General features: G+C 58.5%; 1 protein-coding gene across 1 annotated transcript in view; it reads left to right on the top strand.

Annotated features, from left to right (window-relative positions):
• Positions 1–23,566, top strand: part of LOC140400196 (serine/threonine-protein kinase D3-like) — a 108,533-nt gene that overhangs the window by 37,114 nt on the left and 47,853 nt on the right. The window contains exons 2-7 of the mRNA XM_072489663.1: positions 4,962–5,103; positions 5,317–5,448; positions 5,980–6,107; positions 9,901–10,096; positions 14,405–14,488; positions 16,134–16,299. Coding sequence (XP_072345764.1) covers positions 4,986–5,103; positions 5,317–5,448; positions 5,980–6,107; positions 9,901–10,096; positions 14,405–14,488; positions 16,134–16,299 — 824 coding nt within the window. The 5' untranslated portion in view covers positions 4,962–4,985. The remainder of the gene's footprint in view (positions 1–4,961; positions 5,104–5,316; positions 5,449–5,979; positions 6,108–9,900; positions 10,097–14,404; positions 14,489–16,133; positions 16,300–23,566) is intronic.

Here is a 23,566-nt window from a genome sequence, read left to right as displayed (position 1 = left end):
TGGAGGAGGTTACAGAGGTAGGGAGGGTTGTAGGGACTGGAGGAGGTTACAGAATTAAGGGAGGGGAGTAGGGACTGGATGAGGTTACAGAGATAGGAAGGGTTGTAGGGGCTGGAGGAGGTTACAGAGATAGGGAGGGTTGTAGGGGCTGGAGGAGGTTACAGAGATAGGGAGGGGTGTAGGGGCTAGAGAAGGTTACAGAGATAGGAAGGGTGTAGGGGCTGGAGGAGGTTACAGAGATAGGGAGGGTTGTAGGGGCTGGAGGAGGTTACAGAGATAGGGAGGGTTGTCGGGACTGGAGGAGGGTACAGAGAGAGGGAGGGTTGTCGGGGCTGGAGGGGGTTACAGAATTAATGGAGGGGTGTAGGGACTGGAGGAGGTTACAGAGATAGGGAGTGTTGTAGGGGCTGGAGGAGGTTACAGAGAGAGGGAGGATTGTAGGGGCTGGAGGAGGTTACAGAGATAGGGAGGGTTGTAGGGGTTGGAAGAGGTTACAGAGATAGGGAGGGTTGTAGGGGCTGGAAGAGGTTACAGAGATAGGGAGGGTTGTAGGGGCTGGAGGAGGTTACAGAGAGGGGTGCAGGGGCTGGAGAAGGTTCCGGAGATAGGGAAGGTTGTAGGGGCTGGAGGAGGTTACGGAGATAGGGGTGTAGAGAGTGGAGGAGGTTACAGAGATAGGGAGCGGTGTAGGGGCTGGAGGAGGTTACAGAGATAGGGAGTGTTGTAGGGACTGGAGGAGGTTACAGAGGTAGGGAGGGTTGTAGGGGCTGGAGGAGGTTACAGAGATAGGGAGGGTTGTAGGTGCTAGAGGAGGTTATGGAGATAGGGAGGGTTGTAGGGGCTGGAGGAGGTAACAGAGATAGGGAGAGTTGCAGGGGCTAGAGGAGGTTACAGAGATAGGGAGCGGTGTAGGGGCTGGAGGAGGTTACGGAGCTAGGGAGGGTTGTAGGGGCTGGAGGAGGTTACAGAGATAGGGAGGGTTTTAGGGGCTGGAGGAAGTTACAGAGATCGGAAGGGTGTAGGGGCTGGAGGAGGATACAGAGATAGGGAGGGTTGGAGGGACTGGAGGAGGTTACAGAGATAGGGAGGGTTGTAGGGGCTGGAGGAGGTTACAGAGTTAGGGAGGGGTGTAGGGACTGGAGGAGGTTACAGAGATAGGGAGAGTTGTAGGGGCTGGAGGAGGTTACAGAGTTAGGGAGGGGTGTTGGGACTGTCGGAGTTTACAGAGATAGGGAGGGTTGTAGGGGCTGGAGGAGGTTACAGAGATAGGGAGGGTTGTAGGGACTGAAGGAGGTTACAGAGAGGGGTGTAGGAGCTGGAGGAGGTTACGGAGATAGGGATGGTTGTAGGGGCTGGAGGAGGTTCCGGAGATAGTGAGTGTTGTAGGTGCTGGAGGAGGTTACAGAGATAGGGAGGGTTTTAGGGGCTGGAGGAAGTTACAGAGATCGGAAGGGTGTAGCGGCTGGAGGAGGTTACAGAGACAGGGAGGGTTGGAGGGACTGGAGGAGGTTACAGAGATAGGGAGGGTTGTAGGGGCTGGAGGAGGTTACAGAGTTAGGGAGGGGTGTAGGGACTGGAGGAGGTTACAGAGATAGGGAGAGTTGTAGGGGCTGGAGGAGGTTACAGAGATAGGGAGGGGTGTCGGGACTGTAGGAGTTTACAGAGATAGGGAGGGTTGTAGGGGCTCAAGGAGGTTACAGAGATAGGGAGGGTTGCAGGGGCTGGAGGAGGTTACAGAGAGAGGGAGGGTTGTAGGGGCTGGAGGCGGTTACAGAGATAGGGAGGGTTGTAGGGGCTGGAGGAGGTTACAGAGATAGGGAGGGTTTTTTAGGGGCTGGAGGAAGTTACAGAGATAGGAAGGGTGTAGGGGCTGGAGGAGGTTACAAAGATAGGGAGGGTTGTAGGGACTGGAGGAGGTTACAGAGATAGGGAGGTTTGTAGGGGCTGGTGGAGGTTACAGAGTTAGGGAGGGGTGTAGGGACTGGAGGAGGTTACAGAGATAGGGAGGGTTGTAGGGGCTGGAGGAGGTTACAGAGATAGGGAGGATTGTAGGGGCTGGAGGAGGGTACAGAGAGAGGGAGGGTTGTCGGGGTTGGAGGAGGTTACAGAGGTAGGGAGTGTTGTAGGGGCTGGAGGAAGTTACAGAGATAGGAAGGGTGTACGGGCAGGAGGAGGTTACAGAGATCGGGAGGGTTGTAGGGACTGGAGGAAGCTACAGAGATAGGGAGGGTTGTAGGGGCTGGAGGAGGTTACAGAATTAAGGGAGGGGTGTAGCAACTGGAGGAGGTTACAGAGCTAGGGAGTGTTGTATGGGCTGGAGGAGGTTACAGAGAGAGGGAGGGTTGTAGGGCTGGAGGAGGTTACAGAGATAGGGAGGGTTGTAGGGGCTGGAGGAGGTTACAGAGATAGGGAGGGTTGTAGGGGCTGGAAGAGGTTACAGAGATAAGGGTGTAGGTGCTGGAGGAGGTTAGAGAGATAGGGAGGGTTGTCGGGTCTGGAGGAGGTTACAGAGATAGGGAGGGTTGTAGGGGCTGGAGGAGGTTACAGAGAGGGATGTAGGGGCTGGAGGAGGTTACGGAGATAGGGGTGTAGAGAGTGGAGGGGGTTACAGAGATAGGGAGGGTTGTCGGGGCTGGAGGAGGTTACAGAGATAGGGAGGGGTGTCGGGGCTGGAGGAGGTTACAGAGATCGGTAGGGTTGTAGGGGCTGGAGGAGGTTACAGAGATAGGGAGGGTTGTAGGGGCTGGAGGAGGTTACAGAGATAGGGGTGTAGGGGCTGGAGGAGGTTACAGAGATAGGGAGGCTTGTAGGGGCTGGAGGAGGTTACAGAGAGGGGTGTAGGGGCTGGAGAAGGTTACAGAGATAGGGAGGGTTGTAGGGGCTGGAGGAGGTTACAGAGAGAGGGAGGGTTGTAGGGGCTGGAGGAGGTTACAGATATAGGGAGGGTTGTAGGGGCTGGAGGAGGTTACAGAATTAAGGGAGGGGTGTAGGGACTGGAGGAGGTTACAGAGCTAGGGAGTGTTGTAGGGGCTGGAGGAGGTTACAGAGAGAGGGAGGGTTGTAGGGGCTGGAGGAGGTTACAGAGATAGGGAGGGTTGTAGGGGCTGGAGGAGGTTACAGAGATAGGGAGGGTTGTAGGGGCTGGAAGAGGTTACAGAGATAAGGGTGTAGGTGCTGGAGGAGGTTAGAGAGATAGGGAGTGTTGTAGGGCCTGGAGGAGGTTACAGAGATAGGGAGTGTTGTAGGGGCTGGAGGAGGTTACAGAGCGGGGTATAGGGGCTGGAGGAGGTTACGGAGATAGGGGTGTAGAGAGTGGAGGGTGTTACAGAGATAGGGAGCGGTGTAGGGGCTGGAGGAGGTTACAGAGATAGGGATGGTTGTAGGGGCTGGAGGAGGTTACAGAGATAGGGAGGCTTGCAGGGGCTAGAGGAGGTTACAGAGATAGGGAGCGGTGTAGGGGCTGGAGGAGGTTACAGAGAAAGGGAGGGTTGTAGGGGCTGGAGGAGGTTACGGAGATAGGGAGGTTTGTAGGGGCTGGAGGAGGTTACAGAGATAAGGAGGGTTTTAGGGGCTAGAGGAAGTTACAGAGATCGGAAGGGTGTCGGGGCTGGAGGAGGTTACAGAGATAGCGAGGGTTGGAGGGACTGGAGGAGGTTACAGAGATAGGGAGGGTTGTAGGGGCTGGAGCAGGTTACAGAGTTAGGGAGGGGTGTAGGGACTGGAGGCGGTTACAGAGATAGGGAGAGTTGTAGGGGCTGGAGGAGGTTACAGAGTTAGTGGGGGTGTAGTGACTGTAGGAGTTTACAGAGATAGGGAGGGTTGTCGGGGCTCAGGGAGGTTACAGAGATAGGGAGGGGTGTAGGGTCTGTAGGTGTTTACAGAGATAGGGAGGGTTGTAGGGGCTCAAGGAGGTTACAGAGATATGGAGGGTTGTAGGGGCTGGAGGAGGTTACAGAGATAGGGATGGTTGTAGCGGCTGGAGGACGTTACAGAGATAGGGGTGTAGGGGCTGCAGGAGGCTACAGAGATAAGGAGGGTTGTCGGGGCTGGAGGAGGTTACAGAGATAGGGAGGGTTGTAGGGGCTGGAGGAGGTTACAGAGAGGGGTGTAGGGGCTGGAGAAGGTTACAGAGATAGGGAGGGTTTTAGGGGCTGGAGGAAGTTACAGAGATAGGAAGGGTGTAGGGGCTGGAGGAGGTTACAGAGATAGGGAGGGTTGTAGGGACTGGAGGAGGTTACAGAGATAGGGAGGGTTGTAGGGGCTGGAGGAGGTTATAGAGTTAGGGAGGGGTGTAGGGACTGGAGGAGTTTACAGAGATAGGGAGAGTTGTAGGGGCTGGAGGAGGTTACAGAGTTAGGGAGGGGTGTAGGGACTGCAGGAGTTTACAGAGATAGGGAGGGTTGTAGGGGCTCAAGGATGTTACAGAGAAAGGGAGGGTTGTAGGGGCTGGAGGAGGTTACAGAGAGAGGGAGGGTTGTAGGGGCTGGAGGCGGTTACAGAGATAGGGAGGGTTGTAGGGGCTGGAGGACGTTACAGAGATAGGGGTGTCGGGGCTGGAGGAGGTTACAGAGATAAGGAGGGTTGTAGGGGCTGGAGGAGGTTACAGAGATAGGGAGGTTTGTAGGGGCTGGAGGAGGTTACAGAGAAAGGGAGGGTTGTTGGGGCTGGAGGGGGTTACAGAGAGAGGGAGGGTTGTAGGGACTGGAGGAGGTTACAGAGATAGGGAGGGGTGTAGGGGCTGGAGGAGGTTACAGAGATAGGCTTGTAGGGGCTGGAGGGGGTTACAGAGATAGGGAGGGTTGTTGGGGCTGGTGGAGGTTACAGAGAGAGGGAGGTTGTAGGGGCTGGAGGAGGTGTTGAAATAGTTCTGTTGGGGGAAGATGATATTGGATGTCAGAGGCACGCCCCTGTCTCTCCCTCAGTAGCTTTAACTGACCTGAACCCCCCTCCCGCTCTGTCAGTTTCCAGAGAATGGACTGTACGGGATGGCCAGAGATCAGATTCTGCTTTTCCGCCACGACCTGGAATCGAAGAACATCCTGCAGAGACTCCTGTCCGATGATACCATCCGTGAGGGGGAGCTGATCGAGGCCGTCTTAGCAGGTGAGACCGGGAGGGTGTGACCACCCTGGGCTAGATGAGAAAACAGGCAGCAGGCAGAGCTGCCAGGTTCAGGAGAGGCGTGGTGGGTCGGTGCGGCCTGTGGGAGGAGCGAACCGGGCCTTCTCTCTGTCCGTCTTTCTACCTCCATCACTAACGTCATGCCTCCCCCTCTCTCTCTTTCCCACCCCCCCCCCCCACCCTGCTTTCTTTTAGGCTCGGTGTCGATCGCAGGGACCAATATCCGCCCACACGTCCTCTTTGTGCACTCCTACAGGACTCCGGCCTTCTGTAACTGCTGTGGCGAGATGCTGTGGGGCCTAGTCCGGCAAGGCCTCAAATGTGACGGTAAGAGAGACCGGCTGACGGGTGACGCGGCGAGATCTGGCAACGGGCCTCCTGCCTCGAGGGGTCTTTGGGCGGGGCTCCTCCATCGGGAGGCCCTGGGTTCGGGGCCTGACTCCAGAAGCCTAGAGCTGTAGGCCGAGAACCAACTCCTGACCCCCAGTTGCCGTTTTTTTTTTCACAGTCATTCTTAGGAGGTGATCCAGCATTTATTGCCCATCCCTGAGGAAGATTCAACCCCATTGCTGTCAAATTGTAGGCCAGATCAGGTGAAGACGACAGATTTTGTTCCCGAGTGAACCAACAGGCGATGGTCATCGTGAGATTTTTAATTCCAGAATTTTATTGAATACCCCACCCCCGAGAATAGGCTGCTAGATATTCTGGGTGGGTTAATTATAGCTGTTCAGTTCCTCTGGGAAGATCCTTCACCCTCTCCCACCCCCCAACCCCCTTACCCAGGCAACACACATTTTAACCACCTTCTGTTCTGCTCCTCGCTCCCACCCCCTCCGCCCCACTCTCCCCCTACAGGCTGCGGCCTAGACTATCACAAGAGATGTGCCTTGAATATTCCCAACAACTGCAAGAGGCGCAGTCTTCACAGCGAGACCAACATCACCAGCATCAACCCTCCGCGGAGCCCCACGATCCAGGACGAGGTGAGTCTCACACACTGACTCTCACTGGGGTACGGGTCCCACACACACTGACTCTCACTGGGGTACGGGTCCCACACACACTGACTCTCACTGGGGTACGGGTCCCACACACACTGACTCTCACTGGGGTACGGGTCCCACACACACAGACTCTCACTGGGGTACGGGTCCCACACACACTGACTCTCACTGGGGTACGGGTCCCACACACACTGACTCTCACTGGGGTACGGGTCCCACACACACTGACTCTCACTGGGGTACGGGTCCCACACACACTGACTCTCACTGGGGTACGGGTCCCACACACACTGACTCTCACTGGGGTACGGGTCCCACACACACTGACTCTCACTGGGGTACGGGTCCCACACACACTGACTCTCACCGGGGTACGGGTCCCACACACACTGACTCTCACTGGGGTACGGGTCCCACACACACTGACTCTCACTGGGGTACGGGTCCCACACACACTGACTCTCACCGGGGTACGGGTCCCACACACACTGACTCTCACTGGGGTACGGGTCCCACACACTGACTCTCACTGGGGTACGGGTCCCACACACACTGACTCTCACTGGGGTACGGGTCCCACACACACTGACTCTCACTGGGGTACGGGTTCCACACACACTGACTCTCACTGGGGTACGGGTCCCACACACACTGACTCTCACTGGGGTACGGGTCCCACACACACTGACTCTCACTGGGGTACGGGTCCCACACACACTGACTCTCACTGGGGTACGGGTTCCACACACACTGACTCTCAATGGGGTACGGGTCCCACACACACTGACTCTCACTGGGGTACGGGTCCCACACACACTGACTCTCACTGGGGTATGGGTCCCACACACACTGACTCTCACTGGGGTACGGGTCCCACACACACTGACTCTCACTGGGGTATGGGTCCCACACACACTGACTCTCACTGGGGTACGGGTCCCACACACACTGACTCTCACTGGGGTATGGGTCCCACACACACTGACTCTCACTGGGGTACGGGTCCCACACACACTGACTCTCACTGGGGTACGGGTCCCACACACACTGACTCTCACTGGGGTACGGGTCCCACACACACTGACTCTCACTGGGGTACGTGTCCCACACACGCTGACTCTCACTGGGGTACGGGTCCCACACACACTGACTCTCACTGGGGTACGGGTCCCACACACACTGACTCTCACTGGGGTACGGGTCCCACATACACTGACTCTCACTGGGGTACGGGTCCCACACACACTGACTCTCACTGGGGTACGGGTCCCACACACACTGACTCTCACTGGGGTACGGGTCCCACACACTGACTCTCATTAGGGTACGGGTCCCACACACACTGACTCTCACTGGGGTACGGGTTCCACACACACGGACTCTCACTGGGGTACGGGTCCCACACACACTGACTCCCACTGGGGTACGGGTCCCACACACACTGACTCTCACTGGGGTACGGGTCCCACACACACTGACTCTCACTGGGGTACGGGTCCCACACACACTGACTCTCACTGGGGTACTTGTTCCACACACACTGACTCTCACTGGGGTACGGGTCCCACACACACTGACTCTCACTGGGGTACGGGTCCCACACACACTGACTCTCACTGGGGTACGGGTTCCACACACACTGACTCTCACTGGGGTACGGGTCCCACACACACTGACTCTCACTGGGGTACGGGTTCCACACACACTGACTCTCACTGGGGTACGGGTCCCACACACACTGACTCTCACTGGGGTAAGGGTCCCACACACACTGACTCTCACTGGGGTACGGGTCCCACACACACTGACTCTCACTGGGGTACGGGTCCCACACACACTGACTCTCACTGGGGTACGGGTCCCACACACACTGACTCTCACTGGGGTACGGGTCCCACACACACTGACTCTCACTGGGGTACGGGTCCCACACACACTGACTCTCACTGGGGTACGGGTCCCATACACACTGACTCTCACTGGGGTACGGGTCCCACACACACTGACTCTCACTGGGGTACGGGTCCCACACACACTGACCCTCACTGGGGTACGGGTCCCACACACACTGACTCTCACTGGGGTACGGGTTCCACACACACTGACTCTCACTGGGGTACGGGTCCCACACACACTGACTCTCACTGGGGTACGGGTCCCACACACACTGACTCTCACTGGGGTACGGGTTCCACACACCGACTCTCACTGGGGTACGGGTCCCACACACACTGACTATTACTGGGGTACGGGTCCCACACACTGACTCTCACTGGGGTACGGGTCCCACACACACTGACTCTCACTGGGGTACGGGTCCCACACACACTGACTCTCACTGGGGTACGGGTCCCACACACACTGACTCTCACTGGGGTACGGGTCCCACACACACTGACTCTCACTGGGGTACGGGTTCCACACACACTGACTCTCAATGGGGTACGGGTCCCACACACACTGACTCTCACTGGGGTACGGGTCCCACACACACTGACTCTCACTGGGGTACGCGTCCCACACACACTGACTCTCACTGGGGTACGGGTCCCACACACACTGACTCTCACTGGGGTACGGGTTCCACACACACTGACTCTCACTGGGGTACGGGTCCCACACACACTGACTCTCACTGGGGTACGGGTTCCACACACACTGACTCTCAATGGGGTACGGGTCCCACACACACTGACTCTCACTGGGGTATGGGTCCCACACACACTGACTCTCACTGGGGTACACGTCCCACACACACTGACTCTCACTGGGGTACGGGTTCCACACACACTGGCTCTCACTGGGGTACGGGTCCCACACACACTGACTCTCACTGGGATACGGGTTCCACACACACTGACTCTCACTGGGGTACGGGTCCCACACACACTGACTCTCACTGGGGTACGGGTCCCACACACACTGACTCTCACTGGGATACGGGTTCCACACACACTGACTCTCACTGGGGTACGGGTCCCACACACACTGACTCTCACTGGGGTACGGGTCCCACACACACTGACTCTCACTGGGGTACGGGTCCCACACACACTGACTCTCACTGGGGTACGGGTTCCACACACACTGACTCTCACTGGGGTACGGGTCCCACACACACTGACTCTCACTGGGGTACGGGTTCCACACACACTGACTCTCAATGGGGTACGGGTCCCACACACACTGACTCTCACTGGGGTATGGGTCCCACACACACTGACTCTCACTGGGGTACACGTCCCACACACACTGACTCTCACTGGGGTACGGGTTCCACACACACTGGCTCTCACTGGGGTACGGGTCCCACACACACTGACTCTCACTGGGATACGGGTTCCACACACACTGACTCTCACTGGGGTACGGGTCCCACACACACTGACTCTCACTGGGGTACGGGTCCCACACACACTGACTCTCACTGGGATACGGGTTCCACACACACTGACTCTCACTGGGGTACGGGTCCCACACACACTGACTCTCACTGGGGTACGGGTCCCACACACACTGACTCTCACTGGGGTACGGGTTCCACACACACTGACTCTCACTGGGGTACGGGTCCCACACACACTGACTCTCACTGGGGTACGGGTACCACACACACTGACTCTCACTGAGGTACGGGTCCCACACACACTGACTCTCACTGGGATACGGGTTCCACACTGTCGCCCTCCCCTGTATAAAGGCACCATGATTTGGGACAGTGCGTTTATCTGATTGGCTGTTGCTTCACTGACCACTTTGCCCCCTGTCTCAGACTACTCGCCCGCTCCTTGGACCTGGCCAGAGGACCCCATCGTTCAGTGGCCGGCCCCTCTGGATGGACGAGCAGGAGGTGACGAGGGTAAAAGTTCCCCACACGTTCCAGATCCACTCGTACACCAGACCAACTATCTGTCAACACTGTAAGCACCTCCTCAAGGGACTCTTCCGTCAAGGCATGCAGTGTCGAGGTGAGATTGACAGGCAACACCCAACCTGCCCAGGGAGCGCCGCACTGTCAGAGGGTCAGTACTGAGGGAGTGCCGCACGGTCAGAGGGTCAGTACTGAGGGAGTGCCGCACTGTCAGAGGGTCAGTACTGAGGGAGTGCCGCACTGTCAGAGGGTCAGTACTGAGGGAGTGCCGCACTGTCAGAGGGTCAGTACTGAGGGAGTGCCGCACTGTCAGAGGGTCAGTACTGAGGGAGTGCTGCACTGTCAGAGGGTCAGTACTGAGGGAGTGCTGCACTGTCAGAGGGTCAGTACTGAGGGAGTGCCGCACTGTCAGAGGGTCAGTACTGAGGGAGTGCCGCACTGTCAGAGGTGTCATGATATTCAAACACACACATCATGATGGACACACTAACAGGCAAATCAGAGTACACAACACCACAACCAATCACAGACAAGAACACCAACCACATAAAAAGCACGAGCACGACACCTGGAGGTCAGTAGGTCTGGGGAGAAGGGAACAAGAAAGAGCTGATGAAACACCACAAGCAGGGAGCCCCCCACGTGCAGAGTGCAAAGACCAAGTTGTAAATAGTGAGTTTAAATAAAGAAGCGTTGTACCATATGCAACTGTGTTGGCTCATCTGTGTGTCAGAACACCCAACACCACAAGAGGGTCAGTACTGAGGGAGTGCCGCACTGTCGGTGGGTCAGTACTGAGGGAGTGCTGCACTGTCAGAGGGTCAGTACTGAGCGAGTGCCGCACTGTCAGAGGGTCAGTACTGAGGGAGTGCTGCACTGTCAGAGGGTCAGTACTGAGGGAGTGCCGCACTGTCAGAGGGTCAGTACTGAGGGAGTGCTGCACTGTCAGAGGGTCAGTACTGAGGGAGTGCCGCACTGTCAGAGGGTCAGCACTGAGGGACTGCCGCACTGTCAGAGGGTCAGTACTGAGGAAGTGCCGCACTGTCAGAGGGTCAGTACTGAGGGAGTGCCGCACTGTCAGAGGGTCAGTACTGAGCGAGAGCCGCACTGTCAGAGGGTCAGTACTGAGGGAGTGCCGCACTGTCAGAGGGTCAGTACTGAGGGAGCTCCGCACTGTCAGAGGGTCAGTACTGAGGGAGTGCCGCACTGTCAGAGGATCAGAACTGAGGGAGCTCCGCACTGTCAGGGGGTCAGTACTGAGGGAGTGCCGCACTGTCAGAGGGTCAGTACTGAGGGAGTGCCGCACTGTCAGAGGGTCAGTACTGAGGGAGAGCCGCACTGTCAGAGGGTCAGTACTGAGGGAGTGCCGCACTGTCAGAGGGTCAGTACTGAGGGAGCTCCGCACTGTCAGAGGGTCAGTACTGAGGGAGTGCCGCACTGTCAGAGGGTCAGTACTGAGGGAGTGCCGCACTGTCAGAGGGTCAGTACTGAGGGAGTGCCGCACTGTCAGAGGGTCAGTACTGAGGGAGTGCCGCACTGTCAGAGGGTCAGTACTGAGGGAGTGCCGCACTGTCAGAGGGTCAGTACTGAGGGAGTGCCGCACTGTCAGAGGGTCAGTACTGAGGGGGTTCCGCACTGTCAGAGGGTCAGTACTGAGGGGGTTCCGCACTGTCAGAGGGTCAGTACTGAGGGAGCGCCGCACTGTCAGGGGGTCAGTACTGAGGGAGTGCTGCACTGTCAGAGGGTCAGTACTGAGGGAGCGCTGCACTGTCAGAGGGTCAGTACTGAGGGAGAGCCGCACTGTCAGAGGGTCAGTACTGAGGGAGTGCCGCACTGTCAGAGGGTCAGTACTGAGGGAGAGCCGCACTGTCAGAGGGTCAGTACTGAGGGAGTGCTGCACTGTCAGAGGGTCAGTACTGAGGGAGCGCTGCACTGTCAGAGGGTCAGTACTGAGGGAGTGCCGCACTGTCAGAGGGTCAGTACTGAGGGAGTGCTGCACTGTCAGAGGGTCAGTGCTGAGGGAGTGCTGCACTGTCAGAGGGTCAGTACTGAGGGAGCGCTGCACTGTCAGAGGGTCAGTACTGAGGGAGTGCTGCACTGTCAGAGGGTCAGTACTGAGGGTGCGCTGCACTGTCAGAGGGTCAGTACTGAGGGAGTGCCGCACTGTCAGAGGGTCAGTACTGAGGGAGTGCCGCACTGTCAGAGGGTCAGTACTGAGGGAGTGCTGCACTGTCAGAGGGTCAGTACTGAGGGAGCGCTGCACTGTCAGAGGGTCAGTACTGAGGGAGCGCTGCACTGTCAGAGCGTCAGTACTGAGGGAGTGCTGCACTGTCAGAGGGTCAGTACTGAGGGAGCACTGCACTGTCAGAGGGTCAGTACTGAGGGAGTGCCGCACTGTCAGAGGGTCAGTACTGAGGGAGTGCCGCACTGTCAGAGGGTCAGTACTGAGGGAGTGCTGCACTGTCAGAGGGTCAGTACTGAGGGAGTGCTGCACTGTCAGAGGGTCAGTACTGAGGGTGCGCTGCACTGTCAGAGGGTCAGTACTGAGGGAGTGCCGCACTGTCAGAGGGTCAGTACTGAGGGAGTGCCGCACTGTCAGAGGGTCAGTACTGAGGGAGTGCCGCACTGTCAGAGGGTCAGTACTGAGGGGGTTCCGCACTGTCAGAGGGTCAGTACTTAGGGAGAGCCGCACTGTCAGAGGGTCAGTACTGAGGGAGTGCTGCACTGTCAGAGGGTCAGTACTGAGGGAGCGCTGCACTGTAAGAGGGTCAGTACTGAGGGAGCGCTGCACTGTCAGAGGGTCAGTACTGAGGGAGTGCTGCACTGTCAGAGGGTCAGTACTGAGGGAGCGCTGCACTGTCAGAGGGTCAGTACTGAGGGAGTGCCGCACTGTCAGAGGGTCAGTACAGAGGGAGCGCTGCACTGTCAGAGGGTCAGTACTGAGGGAGTGCCGCACTGTCAGAGGGTCAGTGCTGAGGGAGTGCCGCACTGTCAGAGGGTCAGTACTGAGGGAGTGCCGCACTGTCAGAGGGTCAGTACTGAGGGAGCCGCACTGTCAGAGGGTCAGTACTGAGGGAGCCGCACTGTCAGAGGGTCAGCACTGAGGGAGTGCTGCACTGTCAGAGGGTCAGTACTGAGGGAGAGCTGCACTGTCAGAGTGTCAGTACTGAGGGAGTGCCGCACTGTCAGAGGGTCAGTACTGAGGGAGTGCCGCAATGTCAGAGGGTCAGTACTGAGGGGGTTCCGCACTGTCAGAGGGTCAGTACTGAGGGAGTGCTGCACTGTCACAGGGTCAGTACTGAGGGAGTGTCGCACTGTCAGAGGGTCAGTACTGAGGGAGTGCCGCACTGTCAGAGGGTCAGTACTGAGGGAGCACCGCACTGTCAGAGGGTCAGTACTGAGGGAGTGCCGCACTGTCAGAGGGTCAGTACTGAGGGAGCCGCCCTGTCAGAGGGTCAGTACTGAGGGAGAGCCGCACTGTCAGAGGGTCAGTACTGAGGGAGTGCTGTACTGTCAGAGGGTCAGTACTGAGGGAGTGCCGCACTGTCAGAGGGTCAGTACTGAGGGAGTGCTGCACTGTCAGAGGGTCAGTACTGAGGGAGTGCCGCACTGTCAGAGGGTCAGTACTGAGGGAGTGCCGCACTGTCAGAGGGTCAGTACTGAGGGAGTGCTGCACTGTCAGAGGGTCAGTACTGAGGGAGTGCCGCACTGTCAGAGGGTCAGTACTGAGGGAGTGCCGCACTGTCAGAGGGTCAGTACTGAGGGAGTGCTGCACTGTCAGAGGGTCAGTACTGAGGGAGCGCCGCACTGTCAGAGGGTCAGTACTGAGGGAGTGCTGCACTGTCAGGGGGTCAGTACTGAGGGAGCCGCCCTGTCAGAGGGTCAGTACTGAGGGAATGCCGCACTGTCAGAGGGTCAGTACTGAGGGAGCGCCGCACTGTCAGAGGGTCAGTACTGAGGGAGTGTTGCACTGTCAGAGGGTCAGTACTGAGGGAGCGCTGCACTGTCAGAGGGTCAGTACTGAGGGAGCGCTGCACTGTCAGAGGGTCAGTACTGAGGGAGCCGCCCTGTCAGAGGGTCAGTACTGAGGGAGTGCCGCACTGTCAGAGGGTCAGTACTGAGGGAGTGCCGCACTGTCAGAGGGTCAGTACTGAGGGAGTGCTGCACTGTCAGAGGGTCAGTACTGAGGGAGTGCCGCACTGTCCGAGGGTCAGTACTGAGGGAGTGCCGCACTGTCAGAGGGTCAGTACTGAGGGAGGGCCGCACTGTCAGAGGGTCAGTACTGAGGGAGTGCCGCACTGTCAGAGGGTCAGTACTGAGGGAGTGCCGCACTGTCAGAGGGTCAGTACTGAGGGGGTTCCGCACTTCTCTTCCCCCACCGAATTGTGACTTTCTGTTTCCAAAGATTGCAAGTTTAATTGCCACAAACGCTGCATCGCCCTGGTACCGAACGACTGCTTGGGGGAATCAGCGCTGTCGAATGGAGAACGTAAGAAACATTTTAATTTGGGATCAATGCAGATCCTTCTGTTTATTTCAAGGAGTCTGCGGCAATGGGGCCGTGAACACGTTTAGAAACCAGGCCGATTCCTAAATCTCCCCGCGCCCCTCCACCTCAGGAAGGGGACATTATCCTTGGAGGAGGGGGCTGAATGGGCCTCCTCCTGTTCCTGTGTAACAGGCTCAAGGAGGGGGCTGAATGGGCCTCCTCCTGTTCCTGAGTAACAGGCTCGAGGTGGGGGCTGAATGGGCCTCCTCCTGTTCCTGTGTAACAGGCTCGAGGAGGGGGCTGAATGGGCCTCCTCCTGTTCCTGTGTAACAGGCTGGAGGAGGGCGCTGAATGGGCCTCCTCCTGTTCCTGAGTAACAGGCTCGAGGAGGGGGCTGAATGGGCCTCCTCCTGTTCCTGTGTAACAGGCTCGAGGAGGGGGCTGAATGGGCCTCCTCCTGTTCCTGTGTAACAGGCTCGAGGAGGGGGCTGAATGGGCCTCCTCATGTTCCTGTGTAACAGGCTCGAGGACGGGGCTGAATGGGCCTCCTCCTGTTCCTGTGTAACAGGCTCGAGGAGGGGGCTGAATGGGCCTCCTCCTGTTCCTGTGTAACAGGCTGGAGGAGGAGGGGGCTGAATGGGCCTCCTCCTGTTCCTGTGTAACAGGCTCGAGGAGGGGGCTGAATGGGCCTCCTCCTGTTCCTGTGTAACAGGCTCGAGGAGGGGGCTGAATGGGCCTCCTCCTTTTCCTGTGTAACAGGCTCGAGGAGGGGGGGCTGAATGGGCCTCCTCCTGTTCCTGTGTAACAGGCTCGAGGAGGAGGCTGAATGGGCCCCCTCCTGTTCCTGTGTAACAGGCTCGAGGAGGAGGCTGAATGGGCCTCCTCCTGTTCCTGTGTAACAGGCTCGAGAAGGGGGCTGAATGGGCCTCATCCTGTTCCTGTGTAACAGGCTCGAGGAGGGGGCTGAATGGGCCTCCTCCTGTTCCTGTGTAACAGGCTTGAGGAGGGGGCTGAATTGGCCTCCTCCTGTTCCTGTGTAACAGGCTCGAGGAGGGGGCTGAATGGGCCTCCTCCTGTTCCTGTGTAACAGGCTCGAGGAGGGGGGGCTGAATGGGCCTCCTCCTGTTCCTGTGTAACAGGCTCGAGGAGGAGGGGGCTGAATGGGCCTCCTCCTGTTCCTGTGTGACAGGCTCGAGGAGGGGGCTGAATGGGCCTCCTCCTGTTCCTGTGTAACAGGCTCGAGGAGGGGGGGCTGAATGGGCCTCCTCCTGTTCCTGTGTAACAGGCTGGAGGAGGGGGCTGAATGGGCCTCCTCCTGTTCCTGTGTAACAGGCTCGAGGAGGGGGCTGAATGGGCCTCCTCCTGTACCTGTGTAACAGGCTCGAGGAGGGGGCTGAATGGGCCTCCTCCTGTTCCTGTGTAACAGGCTCGAGGAGGGGGCTGAATGGGCCTCCTCCTGTTCCTGTGTAACAGGCTCGAGGAGGAGGGGGCTGAATGGGATCCTCCTGTTCCTGTGTAACAGGCTCGAGGAGGGGGCTGAATGGGGCCTCCCCCTGTTCTGTGTAACAGGCTCGAGGAGGGGGCTGAATGGGCCCCTCCTGTTCTGTGTACCGATAATGATTCATCAGTGACTTTGTTTCCTCAGAGGGCCTGAATCCTGACATTGCCGATTCACTTCCTGAAGGAGATGCAAGATGTTCGGAAGGACATGATTCCGGTTCCAATCCGCCGGAAGGCACGGCGAGGATTCCCGATTCTGAATCCCATTCACCGACGGATTGGGGTGCTGAGCAATCCTCTGAGACCATCAGGTCCGTCCCCCTCCTCTCCCCCTCCTCTCCCCCATCTCTCCCCCCATCTCTCCCCCTCCTCTCCCCCCATCTCTCCCCCTCCTCTCCCCCCATCTCTCCCCCTCCTCTCCCCCGATCTCTCCCCCCCTCCTCTCTCCCCATCTCTCCCCCTCCCCCTCCTCTCCCCACATCACTCACCCATCTCTCCCCCTCCTCTCCCCCATCTCTCCCCCTGCTCTCCCCCTCCTCTCCCCATCTCTCCCCCTCCTCTCTCCCCCCATCTCTCCCCCTCCTCCCCCCCATCTCTCCCCCTCCTCCCCCCATCTCTCCCCCGTCTCATCCTGAAAGACGGCACCTCCCACATTGCGGCTCCCTCAGTACAGACCCTCTGACAGTGCGGCATTCCCTCAGTACTGACCCTCTGACAGTGCGGCGCTCCCTCAGTACTGACCCTCTGACAGTGCGGCACTCCCTCAGTACTGACCCTCTGACAGTGCGGCACTCCCTCAGTACGGACCCTCTGACAGTGCGGCGCTCCCTCAGTACTGACCCTCTGACAGTGCGGCGCTCCCTCAGTACTGACCCTCTGACAGTGCGGCACTCCCTCAGTACTGACCCTCTGACAGTGCAGCACTCCCTCAGTACTGACCCTCTGACAGTGCGGCACTCCCTCAGTACTGACCCTCTGACAGTGCGGCACTCCCTCAGTACTGACCCTCTGACAGTGCGGCACTCCCTCAGTACTGACCCTCTGACAGTGCGGCACTCCCTCAGTACAGACCCTCTGACAGTGCGGCATTCCCTCAGTACTGAGCCTCTGACAGTGCAGCGCTCCCTCAGTACTGACCCTCTGACAGTGCGGCACTCCCTCAGTACTGACCCTCTGACAGTGCGGCATTCCCTCAGTACTGAGCCTCTGACAGTGCAGCACACCCTCAGTACTGACTCGCTAACAGTGCAGCACTCCCTCAGTACTGACCCTCTGACAGTGCGGCACTCCCTCAGTACTGACCCTCTGACAGTGCAGCACACCCTCAGTACTGACTCGCTAACAGTGCAGCACTCCCTCAGTACTGACGCTCTGACAGTGCGGCACACCCTCAGTACTGACCCTCTGACAATGCGGCACTCCCTCTGGACTGACCCTCTGACAGTGTAGCACTCCCTCAGTACTGATCCTCTGACAGTGCAGCACTCCCTCAGTACTGACCCTCTGACAGTGCGGCACTCACTCAGTACTGACCCTCTGACAGTGCAGCGCTCCCTCAGTCCTGACCCTCTGACAGTGCGGCATTCCCTCAGTACTGACCCTCTGACAGTGCAGCACTCCCTCAGTACTGACCCTCTGACAGTGCAGCGCTCCCTCAGTACTGACCCTCTGACAATTCGGCACTCCCTCAGTACTGACCCTCTGACAGTGCGGCGCTCCCTCAGTACTGACCCTCTGACAGTGCGGCTCCCTCAGTACTGACCCTCTGACAGTCCGGCACTCCCTCAGTACTGACCCTCGGACAGTGCGGCACTCCCTCAGTACTGACCCTGTGACAGTGCGGTGCTCCCTCAGTACTGACCCTCTGACAGTTCGGCACTCCCTCAGCACTGACCCTCGGACAGTGCGGCGCTCCCTCAGTACTGACCCTCTGACAGTGCGGCACTCCCTCAGTACTGACCCTCTGACAGTGCAGCACTCCCTCAGTACTGACCCTCTGACAGTGCAGCACTCGCTCAGTACTGACCCTCTGACAGTGCAGCGCTCCCTCAGTACTGACACTCTGACAGTGCGGCACTCCCTCAGTACTGACCCTCTGACAGTGCGGCACTCCCTCGGTACTGACCATCTGACAGTGCGGCACTCCCTCAGTACTGACCCTCTGACAGTGCAGCACTCCATCAGTACTAACCCTCTGACAGTGCGGCACTCCCTCAGTACTGACCCTCTGACAGTGCGGCACTCCCTCAGTACTGACCCTCTGACAGTGCAGCACTCCATCAGTACTGACCCTCTGACAGTGCGGGACTCCCTCAGTACTGACCCTCTGACAGTGCAGCACTCCCTCAGTACTGACCCTCTGACAGTGCGACACTCCCTCAGCATTGACCCTCTGACAGTGCGGCGCTCGCTCAGTACTGACCCTCTGACAGTGCAGCACTCCCTTAGTACTGACCCTCTGACAGTGCGGCACTCCCTCAGTACTGACCCTCTGACAATGCGGCACTCCCTCAGTACTGACCCTCTGACAGTGTAGCACTCCCTCAGGACAGACCCTCTGACAGTGCGGCACTCCCTCAGTACTGACCCTCTGACAGTGCGGCACTCCCTCAGTACTGACCCTCTGACAGTGCGGCACTCCCTCAGTACTGACCCTCTGACAGTGCGGCACTCCCTCAGTACTGACCCTGTGACAGTGCAGCACTCCCTCAGTACTGACCCTCTGACAGTGCGGCACTCCCTCAGTACTGACCCTCTGACAGTGCGGCACTCCCTCAGTACTGACCCTCTGACAGTGCAGCACTCCCTCAGTACTGACCCTCTGACAGTGCGACACTCCCTCAGCATTGACCCTCTGACAGTGCGGCACTCCCTCAGCATTGACCCTCTGACAGTGCGGCGCTCCCTCAGTACTGACCCTCTGACAGTGCAGCACTCCCTCAGTACTGGCTCTCTGACAGTGCCGCACTTCCTCCGTACTGACCCTCTGACAGTGTAGCACTCCCTCAGTACTGACCCTCTGACAGTGCAGCGCACCCTCAGTACTGACCCTCTGACAGTGCGGCACTCCCTCAGTACTGACCCTCTGACAGTGCGGCACTCCCTCAGTACTGACCCTCTGACAGTGCGGCACTCCCTCAGTACTGACCCTCTGACAGTGCGGCACTCCCTCAGTACTGACCCTCTGACAGTGTAGCACTCCCTCAGTACTGACCCTCTGACAATGCGGCACTCCCTCAGTACTGACCCTCTGACAGTGCGGCGCTCCCTCAGTACTGACCCTCTGACAGTGCAGCACTCCCTCAGTACTGGCTCTCTGACAGTGCGGCACTTCCTCCGTACTGACCCTCTGACAGTGTAGCACTCCCTCAGTACTGACCCTCTGACAGTGCGGCGCTCCCTCAGTACTCACCCTCTGACAGTGCGGCACTCCCTCAGTACTGACCCTCTGACAGTGCGGCACTCCCTCAGTACTGACCCTCTGACAGTGCGGCACTCCCTCAGTACTGACCCTCTGACAGTGCGGCACTCCCTCAGTACAGACCCTCTGACAGTGCGGCATTCCCTCAGTACTGAGCCTCTGACAGTGCAGCGCTCCCTCAGTACTGACCCTCTGACAGTGCGGCACTCCCTCAGTACTGACCCTCTGACAGTGCGGCATTCCCTCAGTACTGAGCCTCTGACAGTGCAGCACACCCTCAGTACTGACTCGCTAACAGTGCAGCACTCCCTCAGTACTGACCCTCTGACAGTGCGGCACTCCCTCAGTACTGACCCTCTGACAGTGCAGCACACCCTCAGTACTGACTCGCTAACAGTGCAGCACTCCCTCAGTACTGACGCTCTGACAGTGCGGCACACCCTCAGTACTGACCCTCTGACAATGCGGCACTCCCTCTGGACTGACCCTCTGACAGTGTAGCACTCCCTCAGTACTGATCCTCTGACAGTGCAGCACTCCCTCAGTACTGACCCTCTGACAGTGCGGCACTCACTCAGTACTGACCCTCTGACAGTGCAGCGCTCCCTCAGTCCTGACCCTCTGACAGTGCGGCATTCCCTCAGTACTGACCCTCTGACAGTGCAGCACTCCCTCAGTACTGACCCTCTGACAGTGCAGCGCTCCCTCAGTACTGACCCTCTGACAATTCGGCACTCCCTCAGTACTGACCCTCTGACAGTGCGGCGCTCCCTCAGTACTGACCCTCTGACAGTGCGGCTCCCTCAGTACTGACCCTCTGACAGTCCGGCACTCCCTCAGTACTGACCCTCGGACAGTGCGGCACTCCCTCAGTACTGACCCTGTGACAGTGCGGTGCTCCCTCAGTACTGACCCTCTGACAGTGCGGCACTCCCTCAGCACTGACCCTCGGACAGTGCGGCGCTCCCTCAGTACTGACCCTCTGACAGTGCGGCACTCCCTCAGTACTGACCCTCTGACAGTGCAGCACTCCCTCAGTACTGACCCTCTGACAGTGCAGCACTCGCTCAGTACTGACCCTCTGACAGTGCAGCGCTCCCTCAGTACTGACACTCTGACAGTGCGGCACTCCCTCAGTACTGACCCTCTGACAGTGCGGCACTCCCTCGGTACTGACCATCTGACAGTGCGGCACTCCCTCAGTACTGACCCTCTGACAGTGCAGCACTCCATCAGTACTAACCCTCTGACAGTGCGGCACTCCCTCAGTACTGACCCTCTGACAGTGCGGCACTCCCTCAGTACTGACCCTCTGACAGTGCAGCACTCCATCAGTACTGACCCTCTGACAGTGCGGGACTCCCTCAGTACTGACCCTCTGACAGTGCAGCACTCCCTCAGTACTGACCCTCTGACAGTGCGACACTCCCTCAGCATTGACCCTCTGACAGTGCGGCGCTCGCTCAGTACTGACCCTCTGACAGTGCAGCACTCCCTTAGTACTGACCCTCTGACAGTGCGGCACTCCCTCAGTACTGACCCTCTGACAATGCGGCACTCCCTCAGTACTGACCCTCTGACAGTGTAGCACTCCCTCAGGACAGACCCTCTGACAGTGCGGCACTCCCTCAGTACTGACCCTCTGACAGTGCGGCACTCCCTCAGTACTGACCCTCTGACAGTGCGGCACTCCCTCAGTACTGACCCTCTGACAGTGCGGCACTCCCTCAGTACTGACCCTGTGACAGTGCAGCACTCCCTCAGTACTGACCCTCTGACAGTGCGGCACTCCCTCAGTACTGACCCTCTGACAGTGCGGCACTCCCTCAGTACTGACCCTCTGACAGTGCAGCACTCCCTCAGTACTGACCCTCTGACAGTGCGACACTCCCTCAGCATTGACCCTCTGACAGTGCGGCACTCCCTCAGCATTGACCCTCTGACAGTGCGGCGCTCCCTCAGTACTGACCCTCTGACAGTGCAGCACTCCCTCAGTACTGGCTCTCTGACAGTGCCGCACTTCCTCCGTACTGACCCTCTGACAGTGTAGCACTCCCTCAGTACTGACCCTCTGACAGTGCAGCGCACCCTCAGTACTGACCCTCTGACAGTGCGGCACTCCCTCAGTACTGACCCTCTGACAGTGCGGCACTCCCTCAGTACTGACCCTCTGACAGTGCGGCACTCCCTCAGTACTGACCCTCTGACAGTGCGGCACTCCCTCAGTACTGACCCTCTGACAGTGTAGCACTCCCTCAGTACTGACCCTCTGACAATGCGGCACTCCCTCAGTACTGACCCTCTGACAGTGCGGCGCTCCCTCAGTACTGACCCTCTGACAGTGCAGCACTCCCTCAGTACTGGCTCTCTGACAGTGCGGCACTTCCTCCGTACTGACCCTCTGACAGTGTAGCACTCCCTCAGTACTGACACTCTGACAATGCGGCACTCCCTCAGCATTGACCCTCTGACAGTGCGGCGCTCCCTCAGTACTGACCCTCTGACAGTGCAGCACTCCCTCAGTACTGACCCTCTGACAGTGCGGCACTCCCTCAGTACTGACCCTCTGACAGTGCGGCACTCCCTCAGTACTGACCCTCTAACAGTGCGGCTCTCCCTCAGTACTGACCCTCAGACAATGCGGCACTCCCTCAGTACTGACCCTCTGACAGTGTAGCACTCCCTCAGTACTGAGCCTCTGACAATGCGGCACTCCCTCAGTACTGACCCTCTGACAGTGCAGCACTCCCTCAGTACTGACCCTCTGACAGTGCGGCACTCACTCAGTACTGACCCTCAGACAATGCGGCACTCCCTCAGTACTGACCCTCTTGACAGTGTAGCACTCCCTCAGTACTGACCCTCTGACAATGCGGCACTCCCTCAGTACTGACCCCCTGACAGTGCAGCATTCCCTCAGTACTGACCCTCTGACAGTGCGGCACTCCCTCAGTACTGACCCTCTGACAATGCGGCACTCCCTCAGTACTGACCCTCTGACAGTGTAGCACTCCCTCAGCACTGACCCTCTGACAGTGCGGCACTCCCTCAGTACTGACCCTCTGACAGTGCGGCTCTCCCTCAGCACTGACCCTCTGACAATGCGGCGCTCCCTCAGTACTGACCCTCTGACAGTGTAGCACTCCCTCAGCACTGACCCTCTGACAGTGCGGCACTCCCTCAGTACTGAGCCTCTGACAGTGCGGCACTCCCTCAGTACTAACCCTCTGAAAGTGCGGTGCTCCCTCAGTACTGACCCTCTAACAGTGCAGCACTCCCTCAGTACTGAACCTCTGACAGTGCAGCATTCCCTCAGTCCTGACCCTCTGACAGTGCGGCACTCCCTCAGTACTGACCCTCTGACAGTGAGGCACTGCCACAGTACTGACCCTCTGACAATGCGGCACTCCCTCAGTCCTGACCCTCTGACAGTGTAGTACTCCCTCTGTACTGACCCTCTGACAGTGCGGCACACCCTCAGTACTGACCCGCTAACAGTGCAGCAATCCCTCAGTACTGACGCTCTGACAGTGCGGAACTCCCTCAGTACTGACCCTCTGACAGTGCGGCACTCCCTCAGTACTGACCCTCTGACAGTGCAGCACTCCCTCAGTACTGACCCTCTGGTAGTGCGGCATTCCCTCAGTACTGACCCTCTGACAGTGCAGCACTCCCTCAGTGCTGACCCTCTGACAGTGCAGTGCTCCCTCAGTACTGACCCTCTGACAATGCGGCACTCCCTCAGTACTGACCCTCTGACAGTGCGGCTCCCTCAGTACTGACCCTCTGACAGTCCGGCACTCCCTCAGTACTGACCCTCCGACAGTGCGGCACTCCCTCAGTACCGACCCTCTAACAGTGCGGAACTCCCTCAGTACTGACCCTCCGACAGTGCGGCACTCCCTCAGTACTGACCCTCTGACAGTGCAGCACTCCCTCAGTACTGACCCTCTGACAGTGCGGCACTCCCTCAGTACTGACCCTCTGACAGTGCGGCTCTCCCTCTGTACTGACCCTCTGACAGTGAGGCGCTCCCTCAGTACTGACCCTCTGACAGTGCGGCACTCCCTCAGTACTGACCCTCTGACAGTGCGGCTCTCCCTCAGTACTGACCCTCTGACAGTGAGGCGCTCCCTCAGTACTGACCCTCTGACAGT

Source organism: Scyliorhinus torazame, chromosome 24, assembly GCF_047496885.1.
Source record: "Scyliorhinus torazame isolate Kashiwa2021f chromosome 24, sScyTor2.1, whole genome shotgun sequence".
NCBI classification, from domain to species: domain Eukaryota; kingdom Metazoa; phylum Chordata; class Chondrichthyes; order Carcharhiniformes; family Scyliorhinidae; genus Scyliorhinus; species Scyliorhinus torazame.
The sequence above is the reverse complement of the archived record's forward strand: the minus strand, read 5'-3'. Positions and strand labels throughout refer to the sequence as shown.